Source organism: Siniperca chuatsi, linkage group LG15 (genome assembly GCF_020085105.1).
Source record: "Siniperca chuatsi isolate FFG_IHB_CAS linkage group LG15, ASM2008510v1, whole genome shotgun sequence".
NCBI lineage: Eukaryota > Metazoa > Chordata > Actinopteri > Centrarchiformes > Sinipercidae > Siniperca > Siniperca chuatsi.
In genome coordinates, this window is record NC_058056.1 from 9,869,076 (window position 1) to 9,884,991 (window position 15,916).

A 15,916-nucleotide genomic window follows, 5' to 3' on the forward strand; every position below is an offset into this window, starting at 1 on the left:
GAAAACCATGTTAAACAAAATATTAATCACAGCGGAGTACTTTTACATACTCACATGAGGTGGAGGGGTTTTGGTGTGAGCGGTGATTTCCGGTTAACTGCTTGCACTGTAAATAGATACTCAATACTCCACTAATTATGTTTTTGTAGCCTAGTCTGGTTTCAACGGTCAGATTTTTCTTTAGTAGCAAAATGGCCATACCAGATTATTTCTTAATGCATGACACTAAGCCCATTAGCCATGAATCCTTTAATGACAATGATCTTTTGAAAAATATTGTGAAATACTTGACTTTAAAAAAAAAAAAGAACTTGACAGCTTTGAAAACAGATGGTGCAGAACAGCTTTGATTAGTTCAAAGTGTGAAGGTGAAGGGACTACACAGCCGAGAATTATAGACATGCAACACATTGTCAGAACACAAAAACCTGAAGAACAGCCAATGTCGTTACCAAAAAACATACAACTCAACAGTAAATCATCTGCACAATGTTTTGCATGTTGTTGCAAAGACATGCAATCCAAAGCACATAATACAATAATTAAGCATTTATTTTAGTATAAATATTACATCTCTAGGATTATTTTTCTCAGTTACATTGCAGATGATGGAAAAGGAAATCAGGAAAGCATGGAGCGTGCTCACGTTGCTCCTTGGTCTACTTGGCACACTGCCTGCTGAACTATTTTGTTCCAAACATGGGCCGGCAGAGAAACTTAAAACTTCACAGATTTGTCATATTCTCCTCTACAAGTAAATAACACGCGTTGCTACCCTCAATTTCAAGCCAAAGAATCCGGTATCCAGGACCACTTTGAATTATCTTTAAGTCAAAGATGACTTCTCTCTTAATGACAATAATGACATGATAATTAATGAATTCCCTCTACCCGAATAAGACAATCGGATAAACAACTCAAAGAAGTGAAACACTTAAAAGTGACAAGTTACATGTAGCCCGCAACAAGCTCATATATTCAAATGAATCACAAGATACGACAGAGAAGGGAAAGAACTAATAATGAGCCATTAGCTGGTTGTGTTTCAGATCACTGACTTGTAACAAAGACATTTGGATTACATCGTCACACTACTGTGTGTTTAACAAGGCCATATATTTAGAGTTGGGAGTGAATCCAAAATGAAAAGTGCTCTATAAATGAAGGCCAAAATATATATATTTTTTCCATTTTGAAGATTCACTTGCATAATAAAGATGAGAAAGAAAGAAAGAAAGGGGCACAGGCAGAATTAAATCAATCGATCATCACCATTCAAAAATCACTTGCAGAGCATTTCATCTTAGAAAGGTGACAAGCAGCATTACAGTTTATGGCTATTTTGCAGCCTGCAGTTAAGTCATTGCTCAACTTGAAATACACTCGCAACATACATGATGTACTTAATGGCATAAAGAAAAAGGGAAAACAGCTCCTCTCCTGCTGCGATGAAACCTTTCACATTCTGACTTGTCACTGTGTGTCCTTCAGCTTTAAGGTCACAATTATTACAACCTCTGTCTATTACTAGTGTCATATGCTCTCTAAGTCAGAAGTTACTCCAAGAAATAGCCAAGACCTGAGTCATTACCCTTTCTAGCGGCCTATCTGCACTAAAATGACAGCTGACGGAGCAGTCTAATTCTTATTGCCTTGGTCTTCCCGTTGCTCTTTTCAACAGGTTTACCAATATGGTCCAAACCCAGCGGAAAATCCTCTACTGACAATCAGGACATGGTGACAGTGTGGACAAAGAGTTAAAACACGTTAAGCATGGTTCGTCTGCCGAGAACTAGCTTTAATGGCGGGACAGAGTTCGTGTCGCAGTGGCTCTCAGTCCCAGTTCTCCCAGTCTTCGTCGATCTGGAAAGAAAGGGAAAAGGGGGTTAATAAAACATTCTCAATTTTGTACATTTTAATTTACGATTCTGGTAAATGTCACAACGGTAACTTAACACTAACCTCTCCAGAAGCCTCTATTTTAGAGAGTGCCAGTTGGACTTCTTCTTCTGTCATGTCCAGGTCAAAGTCTTTCTCCCAGTCCTCACTGACATCAGTGCTGGACCCTGGAGGTGGAAAAAGACTAATTTAGAACTTCTGCTGCTGCTTCTTCTAAGCCTATTTAGTGGAAAACTCATAACCACATCACTGAACTTAATCCTGTTTAAATTTATACTCCCGTGCTGGAACAGTAAGAATCTCACTGCCAACTGAAAGTCATCATACCTTTCTTGCCATTGTTAGAGGGCGTAGATTTCCCGCTGTCAGAATTAAGCTCGAACACTCTCAGGTCCTGCGGCCCCTCATCCTTTCCTGCTTCTGGTTTAGAGGTGGGGGCCGAAGCCCGCACTGACACCCCATCAACAGTGACCTCTGGCTGGGTTACAGCTTCCACTTGAGCCTCAAGAGGTAAGTTACTCTTTCCAGGCCTCTGCTCTTCTTGTGTCTTGTCTACAACATCTTCCAAGCTAGCTTCTGTCAGTTTCTTGGCCAGCTCCGTGGCAACGGGCTCTGGCCGCACCTCCACCTGCGTCGGCAGGCTGACGCTGTCGCTGCTAAATGAGAGGGTGGCGTCACGCTCTTCACTGGGAGACACGACGGGGCTCAGCAGAGTCGTCCCTGTGGGAGCTGTCGAGGTCGTGGGCAGCTGCGTCGAGCTGTTGTCCAACGGGGGTGTAAAGTTGAGTTGAGATGATGACGTGGCGCCGAGGAAGTCATCTGTCAGTAACAGCAGGAATATCAGAGGCAGTGTAAGTGACAGGTTTGAAAGTTAATCAGTTTCTTAACAATGTAAAACTGAGGATAGCATACCCTCCTCCTCCTCCTCCCAGCCCAGGGTCTCTGTGTGTGTGGGCTGTTCTGCCCTCTGCTTCAATGCCACTCTCCTCGCCTCCTCCTAGAAGACACAATCAGAGTGAATTTTTAATATTTGCAATTATTCAAGAATTTCAATGTGTGTATCGTCTTTTTTCCCCCGCGACCTTCATAACAAAATGAATGTGTTGCATTGGCTATTCTTGCATACATTTTTGTTGTTTGTTTTTTTTTAATACAAAAAGGTGGCTAAAATTCTGTTCCACCTTCATGTTCTTGAATATATTTAGCTCTCCTTGAGAATGCCGTTTTTTCAAATATATTTTAGAAACAGTTTCATTAATACAACACTACCACAGACTTCAGCTTCAAAATGACCTTAGAGTTGAACGAGAGTCGACACCTCTTTAACACAGTGTCAAAAAGCAGAATATGATACCGTCAGCTTCAGCTTCCTGACTGAAGGACTGTTGTACTGTAATGGTTGGATTGCATTAACTTATTCTGGTGTTACTATTTTTCTGGTATTGTATATTTTGAAAAAGATCTGTTTTGGTTGACGTTTGAGTAACATGAGGTAAACGATGTCCCTATATTGTTTAAATTCAAACATGTTTTAAGACCAAATCACAATCATTTTTCACCTAAAGTGTTATAGGATCATATAACACAAAACCAGTGCTTTCTACAGGCACAGTACGCAGATGGAGCCACTGGCAGTGACTTTAGACCTCGAGCATGTTTACATTTTTTCCCCTACTTAAACAAATCAAGATTCAGTATGTTACAGTTGAGACACCACCTTTCCCTCATTTTAAACCAGGACAAATCCTGCATTGTGACTTGTGCCCGAGGTAGCTATGAAATCGACCAGCAGGCGGCACCCAAGACAATGAATTGAGCTGATGGGAAAGGCTACTTTGCATGTTGAGGACAGTCTGCAGTTTAGAATACACCATAGAAAATAGCATGATTACCTGGTCCAACTGGAAGACTTTGTAGAAATACCTCTGCCAGAATTCTGAATGGGCTACAGCTGCTGGAACCTGTGAATAAAAAAAAAAACGTATTGAGGACGTCTAGTTCTCGTTGCGTTTGAAAGCACTTATTGTAGGTTGCTTTGGACAAAAGCGTCTGCCAACTGTATAATGTAATTTATTAAACTGGAAGCTGTGCTCCATAAGAATAAGTGTTGACAAAAACAACAATACATACCATTTTGGTGTAAAGGGATCGTATAGAGGGACTGTTGACCAAAAGCTCTGAGATTTCTCCCTTTTTATCTTCCAAACTGAAGGTGGACAGCCAGTTGTCAAACTGCTCTGGGGGACCTGGACACAAATTAAAATGCACTCAAAAAGATACCAAAGAGCATCTGCAAATATTAAGAAAGCATGCATTATCCCATCCACCTTACAATTACCACATTTTGGTTGGTCACCACACAAATCAAACAAATCCAGCAAATCAGCACTGACTAATAGTTCCATTACTCATTAGCATTCAAATCCTGGTAATGTTTGAAGAATGGTGAACAAAAATGACTTAAAGTTGTGAGGGCTGCTTTTAAAAAGGCGGATAACATTTATGATCCGATACAGGAAAATGTGTCACAGCAGCAAGAGGAACAAAAACAGATGCGTAGTATAAATAATAAGTAATCTTAAAAACTATAATACTATATACATTGTGAACGTCTACTATACATAGTCAGAAGCATGACAAATGAAAGAATACCTTACTTCAAACATATTATAACTAATACTAGGCTAACATTCTGGTGGAGGCCTTGCACTACTTCACTTCTTACCATCAGGCTCATTGCAGTATGTAGCAGGATCAGCTTGCAAACTGTAGAGACGTGCCTGCAGGAAAAACAAATCCTTAGCTGTGGTTGTTTTGTTTCCACATGCACATCATGTGCTCACTTTCACTGTCCTGTAGCCTCTTATAACAAAACATTAGAAAACTAAATCAGTCCTAAATCGACACTTTGTTCAATATTTTCAGGGAGATTAACCAAAAAGTTACGTTTCCCATTCAGTTGTTGATTCACATGAACCCCTGCACAAGGATCATGCTTAACTCTGCTGTTTTATCATTTAGAAACTACTTGTTTGTGATACAGTCGACTTGTCATATTAACAGATGACGCTAGTCAATTTTTACAACTGCTGCCCACCTTAGAACTGTCGTAGACCTCTGTAGTTCCTGCTGGCGTCGCCACCAATGTGATTACGTCACAGTCAATGGTTTTATCTGGGGGTGGAGCAAGTGTATCTGAGATCACCCCTAAGAAACTAGAGAGGCTTTTCTTCACCTTTTCTGTGGTTTCAGAGGAACCTTCCACCTGGAATGCAGTATAAATAGAGAGCGTAGATTTGGTATTTAGAAACCAATACCCCTTTTATATGGGAGGCATGCACATGACGTGGGTCTACTGAACACACATTCAACCTGCATTTGACCAAATAAATAGGAGATATTTAGATAAAAACAACAATGACCAAGGTGAAGGCTGCACATTACCGCAAGCTTGTTTCTGACAGCAGTGGCTGTAGCCACAAGTGAGCAGGTTGTGTCATGTTGGACCACAGTGGAGAACTCTGTCAGGTCTCGCTTTAGGAATTCTAAGGCCTCAGATGACTGCACAGAAAAGTTAAATAATGAAGATTAAAATCATCTCCATTAGGAAATTCTTGTTTCAGACAAGTGTGTGTGTGTGTACATAAAAAACAACATAGAAATAACACAAGAAATACAGTTTACACCAACAATACATAACAAAGATAGAACATAAATTTAAAAACTTTAGGAAAAGCAGTAAAAATAACTTTTATTAATGCGGTCTGATTTACATCTGGTCTTTGAGTAACAAATTTGCATTTGTTCTACGTCTTCCTAAAACATCAAACCTGAAATGTCTTTGTACAAGGAATGTTCTGAGAATTGAATAGCTGTAACTTTCTTGATAGTCTGCTCATGCTAACAGATAGCTGGGGGAGTTTGAGCTTGCCTTTTACCCTAACAATGCTGTGCAACCAGTTTGTATTGACAGAGGTAAAGGTCCCCAAATCATGCAACCACTGAAAGCATGACAACAGATTTGGACATAGCTTGGACAAGCTGTAAAGCTGTGTGGTCAGCTTTTGTGCACTTGAGGAGTTTAAGTTATTTGTAAAAATAATAATAATAATAATAATAATAAATACAGCCATTGGTGACTCTTTGTAGACCTGCAGTATTATCCATGACTTTTACTTTGTCACAAATAATGATGCCTGGGTATCTATAAGTTTCAGCTCTAATCTTTCACGACAACTATGTGGATACTGTGTGTTGTTCACTAAAATCTCCTGTTTTAGGTATCTACTGAAACGTGTTATGAAATCCTCAGAGCAACATCAGACAAAATATTGTAAATGCTGAGCAGCAACTAAAGATACAGAACTAAATTCCATGATGTGGATGACTTCCATTTGTGGGTTACCTTTTCTTTGACGGCCTGGAAGCTCTGCTGAAGCCAGCCTCCCCACCAGCCTTCTCTGTAATCATACGGACATTTAGAAATTAGCTACTTTTCAAAACCAAAACAGCAGAGAAAAGATCTGCACAAACATTACACCACAACTGCAGGACCGTTTTACATTTATCAAAAGATCAAAATGGCTTATCAATTTAGCGAGACTTGACTTATTTAGTAAATTTAGACTTAGTTATTGACTGTTAGCTGATGACTTTCTCAAGGTATCTCTAGCTAGCTAACTCTCTCACACACACACACACACACACAGAACCTAGCAAGCTAAACGAGTTAGCTACCGTCAGCTATCGGTGCCACGCAAGCTAAATTGTCGAAACAAGCCAAAGTGCGATTGGTAAGGCTGAACATAAACGTTAGATGTAAAAATTAAGCACGTATACAGCCCATGGTTTTTACTGCGTGATTTAAACTGCTCTAACGTTAACGTTACACCATAGCTAACCAGGTTATGCTAACGCTAGCCAGGCTATGTTTTGGTAAACAAATGCACTTCCTTAACTGATTCGGTGAGCTGTAAAGTAACTTACAGCGTTTAAACAAAGTAATTACACCAAATCTTATTAGGCACACAACGCAACATGGGGCGCAACGTGTACACGACCTCGGTGCTCTCTGCTATATTATATTTTAAAACAAAAAATAATTTGCGAGTTCACTCTCACCCTTCAGCCATCTTCAGACGATGACATCATCAGTATTTACTGAACTCTAACCCCGGTTGCATGGCTTCGAAAAAATACACACGTGATTCAATATGACTTCCCCTCTGCGATATACAGATCACATTGACACATACAGATTGAAATCACTGTTTTCACTACTTGTCTTTTACCGCTTGTAAACAGCAATGTTTTAAAGTCTTTGCGCAATCTATGGTGGCTGCAGAGGACCAAATAGGACGACAACGCTAAAGACAGCAAAGGCTACTGTATTTTTGGAAGTACATGGGCAACATGAACCTAAGAGAATGAGCGAACTTTCAGTTGTTCTCTATTGTATTGATATAGTATTAGAAACGAGAGTTTTGAGAATAGGTGACACAAACACAGTGTTGGTGCATGCAAAAGGTTTAATGTTTCCAAAAACTCGTCATACAATTGTCAAAATCACATACTGGTGTCTAAAAAGACAACACTCAAGAAAGACAGCTAAATATATAACAACACGCCTGAGTTTGTACATTTTTTTTGACAAACAACAGGTAACCAACCTTTGCATGTGACTTTATACCGTTAATCACATCAGAAGTTTTGTACTTCTGCATATTTATACAGTGAATGAGCCTGTCATTTGCAATCTGCACTCAGTGTAGACACTTGTGTTAAATGCTCTGCAAACCATGCTTTCTATTTGATAGCTGTGTGAAAAGAAAAGAGAACTTTGTCAAAAAGAAGCAGAAATCATCAAAAGTTAAGCAAATGCATGTGAAGCAACCATCACTGCAGTTTTAGAATACAGTTTGCAGAAGTGCATCAAAAGAAAGGAGGGGAAAAAACTAACACAATGCTTCCATGAGGGAGACTAACGATTTAAGCATATGCAAGTTGTTTTCTTTTAATTGAAACTCATTTAACCAATAAGCTGCATATGAACAAATGAATCCAGATAAAATCTCTTCTTCTTGGGCCCATTATGTTGGCTAATCAGTCTTTAGCAATTCCAATCTGAGTCCCCTCATCAATCTCCTGCTCTCAGTACATCTGTGGCTGTGCATGTGAGCACATGTGCACACCATATTGCATATGCGTGTTGACCTACCAGCAGCTGGGCTTTCCCCTCATCAGTATTCTGGGTGAAAAGGGGGCTGTAGGCTTTACTGAGCTCAAAATGAAAAAGAACAGGCAACAAGCCCCTGGAAGTGTGTTCTCCCTTAATTGAAGTTCCCCTTTATCCAGACTCTGCACAATGTGTGCTTATGTCCAGCAATATGTCTCCCCTGTTCAGCCCCTCCATCCTCTTAATTGGGTCTTTCAGTCCCCTAATTAACTCTGTCAATGCAGGTTGCGCTGAGCCAAGTTGTGAGCCAAGTACTCCACTATTGATCAATATGTGAAGCAGTTAACTTATCCATCTGTCTACATGGCCATGGTGTGATAGTGTTTGCTTGACATTTAATGCACAAAAGGGTAATGTGTAATATCATCACCGCATCCCATGTGTTGTTAAAGACTTTTGTGTCTTTGATTTTTGCAATTCTTGCATATCGTAAGTACTTAATCTGACGTGTAGTTGTTTGTGAAGAAAATATAGAACATTTATGTTATGAGCTGTCACTCTCCTCTATATAAGAATCTATTGAATTCCTTCCATCCATTATGGTTAATCTGGAATACTGAAATGCAGTGGTGGAAAATAACTAAGTACTGTACTTCAGTATTGGTAACTAAGTATTGTACTTAAACATAGTTTAAGGTATTTGCTCTTTACTTAAGTACTTCCATTTTATTTTATACTTCTACATAACTATATTTTAGAGGCAAATTTTGTACTTTTTTTCTTATAAAACCTTTTAAAAAGCTGCCAGTGTTGTAGGATTATTTAATCCTGTTTTCAATGCAAATGAACTTGTTTCAAGAATTTTCTACATAACATTTTTCATAAGCCTAGTGTCATAACGTGCCTTATTCTTTCTTGTTTCAAGTTACAGACACTCGTTTGTAGAGTATTTTTAAACAATGATTAAAAATTGGTTGAAATATTGTTACTGCACTGCAAAATGGAGTGAATTTTTGAAATGTCTGTATAAGATTGAGGTTTTCTTAGATTAAACTGCCCAACACTTAATAAAGTATTTAAAACCTCCACCTAAACCAACTACAACAAAAATGCTAGTCACACATTAATGAATCAGTGCTGATAATCCTGTGATATACAGTTCACTATGAAAAGGGCCATTTGGCACTTTTACTTTTGTTACTTCACATTTTTTTGATAATACTTCTTCAGTTTTACTTAAGTAGGATGTTGAATGCAGGACCATTACTTGTAATAGAGTATTTTTATATTGTAGTATTACTACTTAAATAAAGGATCTGAATATTTCCTCCACCCCTGCTAAAATGACCCTTTTCTGTTTCACTCTGTTTAATTTTCAGAGTTAACTGTGCACAACATTATGACTAGAACCAGTGCTGCCACTGCTGGTTAGCGTATGCTAAAGAGCACCATGATGACAGCAGCGGCTGACCATAATGGCACACAGAGGACCTGCCCATATTGTATGATTTAAGAAGCATATCCATTACACACCACACACCACACACATCACACCCACACACACACACTCTCCAGACTGCTGATGCCACACCGTGGGTTAACACCATCTGGTGCCGATCAGGAAACACCAGCTTTGCACAAGTCAGTGTCTCTAATCATCTACCTAGAGCAAAGGGAGGCCGATCCCCACTAATCTCCACAATGTGTTCTGCTTCCCATTCCCACCTGTGCCCAAATAAAGGGGGGCCTTGTGGGAGGACCCAAGGTCTCTGTGTCAAGGGACCAGGGACCAGGTGACGCTGCAGCGCCGGTCCCCACGACAGAAGCTCCAGCGCTTGGTTTGGCTGGCAGCTGCCTCCCCCCACTGAGACATCCCACAGCTGACAATTCCTTAGTACTGACAGGGGCCCTTTTCAGTGTCAATAGCCTCATATATTAGAGCTAACCGCCTTTGTGTTGAGCGAGGGTGTCAGGCCTTTTGGCCCGACAGCGCTTGTTACCATGATGAAATGTAGATTGAATGGAGGGGGTCTGTGTCCCAGGCACGAGAGCTTGGACTCCTCCGGCCTTTGTGTCCCACGCATGGCTATTGTTCAAACCTATTCAGGGCTCTCAGGAGGAGGAGGTGTGGTAGAAGGGAGGTGGGTGAGAATGAGTTACATCTCTTCATTTCTCCCCTGATCTCCAACTCATCTGTCAGCCGTGGGAGGATAAGCATGTATTTTACACGCTTGATTTGTTGCTAAGTGAAGGCCAGCCATTGTTGGGTTGTTTGACTAAATCATGTTCATGGAAATCAGTGTGAATAACAGTTATGTTTGTGGTTTAGTGGATTAATCATTGTTATGAATAAGCTAGCACTTGATTTTTAACACAAATGCAACAAAATTTGATTACAAATGTGTGTTGTTGTCATGTGGAAATATTTTCTACACATCTACAAGTTATAATCCAGTATGCTTTTATAGAAACTTTTTTTAGACTGATCGCATTATGTCCTCTGCTTTAAATTTGCCCTTTGTGTGCCCATATCCATGTTCTTATGAGACAGAGACAAATCGTTTGCCTAGAGCTAAGGACATGACTATGTCCCTCGCCTGTGTTAGACAAAAGTGACGTGCCTTCCTGGCGCCTGTGCCGTCCTTTCATCTCCTACACCCTGTTGAGGTGAAGATGGATGGTCCCCTGGCTCAAGAACACCACATTCAGCCTCTGTGTTGGCGTATTGTCTGGTCCTTCTGTCCCTCTTTAGCACTTTAGAGGTCAGTCTGTCCAAAGCTGGTTAGCAACCAATGACTTTCCTAAATATCCATTTTTGCACTGCACCTCCTGTCCTTCCAAACACCAATAAAACCCCTTCTGTTTAGTTAAAGAAGATGTTGTTGTATTGTTTTGATACAGCTGCTGTGTATTTCTATGTATGTGTCTAGAAACCCTTCCAGAAAAGTAGCTGCCTTTTAAAAAGAAACAGTACATGGCAGACATTGTTTGTTTTTCAAAAATATGACTTGTTCAGACAAAACTACCACAAATACAAAATTAACTGCAGTCAGGGAAAAAAAAATAGTATACAGTGTTAATTTAAAGAGTACATTCATGAAAAGAGGAATGCGAACAAGAGGTATTATAACAAAATTTTAATTTAGGAAAATAGAAATCCTGCACAATAGGCCACATCAGTTCCATTTGTGACGTTTCATCACCACAGATATCAGATAAATTACAGTGTTTGCTATTCTGATAGAATCCCTAGTGCATTTAGAATATTCCTGTATAAACAATGCAGACGAGATAAATGATAAAAAAAAAAGTAGCAGCGGTTTGCATGGCAGAAGATATATACAGTATGTACAAGTTCTGGCACCAGCCATCATTTTGGCAGTTCGTTTAACAATCTTCTGTGAGCTGCTTGGTTCATTGCGTTGATCCAAACAGTAGAGGTCAGTTCTAAAAGAGTCCTGCTCACTTGGTCATAGACAGGCTGTGTAATGTAGCAGTAGTGGTGGGCAAAGGTTGGCAGAGTGAGCAGGGGCAGGGCATGCCCGGGAAGTGCCTGTAGGAGCTGGCCAGGTGGAGGGGGTCCTTCAGAAGGCCCTGGACTGGAGCATGAAAACCCAGGAAGCTGGCGGATGGAGGGGAGTGCGGGGGTGGGGCTGTAGAAGTTGAGTGATGCTGGAGAGTTGAAGGTGTGCTGCCCACCAGAGAGTGCAGAGACTGGGCCAGAGGATGCAGAGGGAGGTGGGCAGTGGGGGCTGCAGGGGTAATGGCGGGGTGGGCAGCGGTGCGGCTCTGGACAGCAGCACTTCCTCCATAAACATCCCCCACCAACTTTTTCATCTCCTCCAAGGAGCTGGACAGCATGAGGATGTAGTTGCGAGCTAGCAGCAAGGTGGAGATTTTCGACAGCTTGCGGACTGAAGGTCCATGAGCGTAGGGCATGACCTCCCTCAGGCCGTCCATCGCCTGGTTAAGATCATGCATCCTTTTCCTCTCCCGACTGTTGACTTTCAGTCTCAGGTCTTGTACCTCGTCCTTGCTGAGGTCAGACCTGGTCTTGGTCTTACCGCCCCCACTGCAGCGCTCCGTCCTGCCCTGGCTGGCCTCGCTGTCTGCTCTGTGTTCTTGGCAGTACGTCTGGAACATCTTGTTGGAGAAGAAGCTCCCAGCAGAGTCGTCCACCACCAGGTCTGGGGATGAGGAGCGGCTGCAGGTGGAGCCAGAGTCGGAATCCATCTCGGTTGAAGCAGAGGAAAGTGGGGCACAAATTGAAATATTATCCAAAAATACTACCCTAAATGCTAGTAGCTTGGGTTATTCTACAGATGCTTCCTAGTTCTCTGCTTGCAAGCTGTTCCCTGTAGTGTCACCACAGTCTCACTCCTCTCAGAATTTGTGCTGTTGAGTCTAATGATCAGTCTGTCCACAGGAGTGAATCTGTCTAAACTGTCACCCTCTGGGCCCACTGGGGTGTATTTATACCGCCAGCACAACAAAGGAACAATAAAGCTGCATAATGAGACACTTAGAGCCACAGCCAATTGCAGAAGGGACACACTCTCACCCCCTACCACCCACCCCCCACACACACCTCCTTCCTGCAGCCCCCACTTCACCTTCCCACACCCACATTTAACTCCCCCAACCCTGATGAACCCCCTACACATTAACCAAAACAGGGGTATGCTCACATGTTGTGTTAAGCTGTACACCCAGGAGTTATCTAGGGCTATCCCAAAACTTCCATTAGATAGTTGTGCATGTTGTGCAGTGCACGAGTGAACATGAAATTGGATCAAAAGTTAAAATGTTCAATTTAGCAAGTAGGCAGATTATTTATTTTAGATTCCAACAAACAGACAAGGTTAATGTAATCATGCTAATATGGAGTCAATAGAAATGTGTGATGTTTGATCCCTCACGTTGCACTTATATGGGGCTTTACTCACCATACACAGACATTCAAAGTGAAGTAAAAGTGAGACTGTGAACCACAGATCTGCTCAAGTGAGTGAAACACACCACATTTGTATTGCTCTGTCTCATAACACCAGATATGATGCCTTAGAGGCCTTATTTACATATGGTATCCATGAGACACGTTAGAGAAAGGTATGAAGCACCATATGAGGTGCTTAAACATGTAAAGAGCAGTGTTAATGGCAGACTAGGTACAATTCAACCAGGAGCTCAAGACAAAAGGGGTCAGATAAATTTGACTTGGCTCCCCAAACAGTCTGTGAAATCACATCACTATCACTGGAAGGGGGTCCTTCAGTTGGGGAGGAGGTAGTTAAAAAGATACTAAAGAGTGGGCACAGCATTGTCTTCCCCTAATTCAACCGTAAAGCTACTAGCACTTTCTCGGGGTTATTCACACTTGAAGTATTTTTTCACATTTACTTTCTCTTGATATGAAATGTCGGCTGTCAGGAACATGTGACAAACTTTTAAGGAACTGTATACTTATCTCAGATAGGTAAGTTTCCATTCAGGCCATACACATTCCTACCAGGCTTAATGTCCAGCATCTGTTGATCTAATCTTGTGGCTAGATCAAGCTGACTTTTTAACATTTCTCTCGGCAGTGTTCACAGGCTGGATTTCACCGCTCAGCTCAGGAATTTCCTGCCGCCTTCTGCCAAGCAAAGCCTCCAGTGAGGCAGAGCTAGAGGGCCAGTAGTTTGAAAATATTATAATACTCTGCTCATGTGTTCACACCATCCGGGGGAGCAAAAGAGATTTGCAAAAACATTGGACCTTGGATGCCGCATTGAATCTTGCCTGGAACATAATAATTGCACAGCGATTATACAAGGTTTTATTCCACTCAAATAGAAGAAACATTTTAGAGGCTGGACGGTGATGCGTTTCCATCATCTGTGAGCTCATCGAAGAAACGATTTGCTTCACTCTTTTTTGTGCAAAGAAGGACACCCTGGTTTATATTTACCCAACAGCAGTAGATGTCCTCCTCCAGCCGTGGGGGTCTTTGTGCAGCTTCATGATTGTAGAAACTGGTCGTCTGTGCACTAAATTTGAAGATTACACTGACTTGCAATTCATATGGAAGTGTTTGCATATTGGTGGTTTGATACGCTCCAAATTAAAACACAACTCTTCTCCAGCACACCACGCTGTATTCAATGTTTTTGGCTAGCTTGCCTTCATCAGGATGATATCTGAGGCTGTTTCTGTTTTCCTTATTCAACATTCATTCATCAGTCATGTGACAGATAAATCACCATAGAAACCATGTATACAGCATCCCTTATAAAAAATATTATTTACCAAATATCATTACTCTTAGTTGATTAAAAAATTGCAAGTGAAACATGAATGACCATTAAATACCCACTATTCAATACACGACAACAAATTCTGTATTCTTTCAGCCCCATATTTCACAGTATACTCAAATCCCTTCTGTCATTTAACATTTATGAATAACCCAAACTAAATTTAAAGTCAGTCTGCTTTTGACCTTAACACATCCATCTATGAACTAAACTTTCAATTGCTCTCAATGAAATTCTGTTATTTGAGAACTAATTCAATTTAATATACTCTACAAAAAGGGGTTTAAGATTAACTCCTCATTTAGGACTCTCAGGCTTTAAGTGCCTAATTTAGGAGCAATTTCTCCAAATCTTCTCCTGTCTTTGACAAGCATATCTTCTCAGTTCATGTATTTAGGGGAAGAGACTGGATGATGAATTCCCATGAAATGTGCTGCAACTGGATCACTCTTATTTATTTATTTTAAGCTTATGGTACTTTATTTCATTGTTCTCTTGGTGTTTTTCCTACATATAATTTCCCACATGGACATGTAAAGAAATAAATGACACCCTTTGTGTTGTATGAAATCACTCCTCTAATTTGTATTTTTTTTTTTTACCTGTATGTCGACCAAGTTTGTTTAGTTGTGTTGTTACACAATACACGTATGTATAATTTCCAAAAACTATAAATGCGGGGCTTGCATGTTTTAATTTTGATTGACCTGCTTTAAAGCTCACAGTGGTCTGCACCTCGCTGTGTGTGCGTTCTCAAGGTAAGAAATCCTTCTCAAACACAGACACACATAGACCCATAGCAAGTTAGGAGTAGGAATCAAGAGGGCCCTCAGGACCCCCCACCACAGCCCCGCAGGGTGCTTTGGCTCAGCCAACATTCAGTGATATTATAATTGGGGAACCTTGAGAGCCAACATGGGCCATTTATTTGGAGCATATGGATTTTCCCATCGTTAGGCTCCGAGCCAAGATGGCCGCTGGACTCGCCTCTGCTAATTGGACCAGGTCCTAATTAACTATGTTGGACACAATGATCCGGATTTCACTCTTTTCCAGTCTTTCCAACCTTACAATGGCTGGTTCTGTGCCACTGCTTTCATTGTGTCCTACACACTCCAAAGAGAACAAAATGATCAATAATGTTTCTTTAATGGCCTTAATAAATTATCTATAAATTGAGGGAAACTGGGCCAAGGCTGCTCATTAACTGTACATGATGTTAGATTAGTGAGATTGTCACTTATATCAACTGAATGGGGATACAGCACATCAGTAAGAAACAGCTAAGAGCAGTTGTGTATTAGTAAAAGTACAATCACAAAGAATATACAGAATATGGGTCATTGTTAGGGGCTGTAGCTGAGTAAAAGGATTGTAAATCCTTCTCTTACTCCATTATTATATGCATGAGCCAGATAAATCCCTTTCTCCTGTTCATTCTTATTCTTATTCATGTGTTTACAGAGGCAACGGGCCACACAGAGAGACACAAGGATCTCTGAGCTTTGTATTTTACAAATGAAAGCGTAGCCACCCTCCATGTTTC

General features: G+C 40.9%; 2 protein-coding genes across 2 annotated transcripts; both read right to left on the reverse strand.

Annotated features, from left to right (window-relative positions):
- Window positions 1–234: 234 nt before the first annotated feature.
- bsdc1 (BSD domain containing 1) lies at window positions 235–7,230 on the reverse strand. The gene is made up of 11 exons (XM_044166625.1): window positions 7,021–7,230; window positions 6,305–6,359; window positions 5,344–5,460; window positions 4,997–5,164; window positions 4,625–4,679; window positions 4,030–4,145; window positions 3,792–3,860; window positions 2,812–2,896; window positions 2,227–2,718; window positions 1,963–2,066; window positions 235–1,863 (listed from the first exon to the last, which is right to left on the reverse strand). The coding sequence occupies exons 1-11, from the start codon at window positions 7,029–7,031 to the stop codon at window positions 1,834–1,836; spliced, it is 1,302 nt and encodes a 433-aa protein (XP_044022560.1). The 5' UTR covers window positions 7,032–7,230; the 3' UTR covers window positions 235–1,833.
- Window positions 7,231–11,196: 3,966 nt separating this feature from the next.
- olig4 (oligodendrocyte transcription factor 4) lies at window positions 11,197–12,524 on the reverse strand. The gene has a single exon (XM_044166168.1). It carries the CDS (start codon window positions 12,305–12,307, stop codon window positions 11,537–11,539), a length of 771 nt encoding a protein of 256 aa, XP_044022103.1. The 5' UTR covers window positions 12,308–12,524; the 3' UTR covers window positions 11,197–11,536.
- Between the last annotated feature and the right edge of the window lie 3,392 nt (window positions 12,525–15,916).

Bases quoted from the DNA above. Each gene is read 5' to 3' on its own strand.
- bsdc1 (XM_044166625.1), bottom strand. The intron at 5,165-5,343 runs GTAATGTGCAGC...ACTGCATTCCAG, and splicing joins CTGTCAGAAACAAGCTTGCG to GTGGAAGGTTCCTCTGAAAC. The intron at 1,864-1,962 runs GTTAGTGTTAAG...CTTTCTTTCCAG, and splicing joins AAATAGAGGCTTCTGGAGAG to ATCGACGAAGACTGGGAGAA.
- olig4 (XM_044166168.1), bottom strand. From the start codon at position 12,307: ATGGATTCCGACTCTGGCTCCACCTGCAGCCGCTCCTCATCCCCAGAC.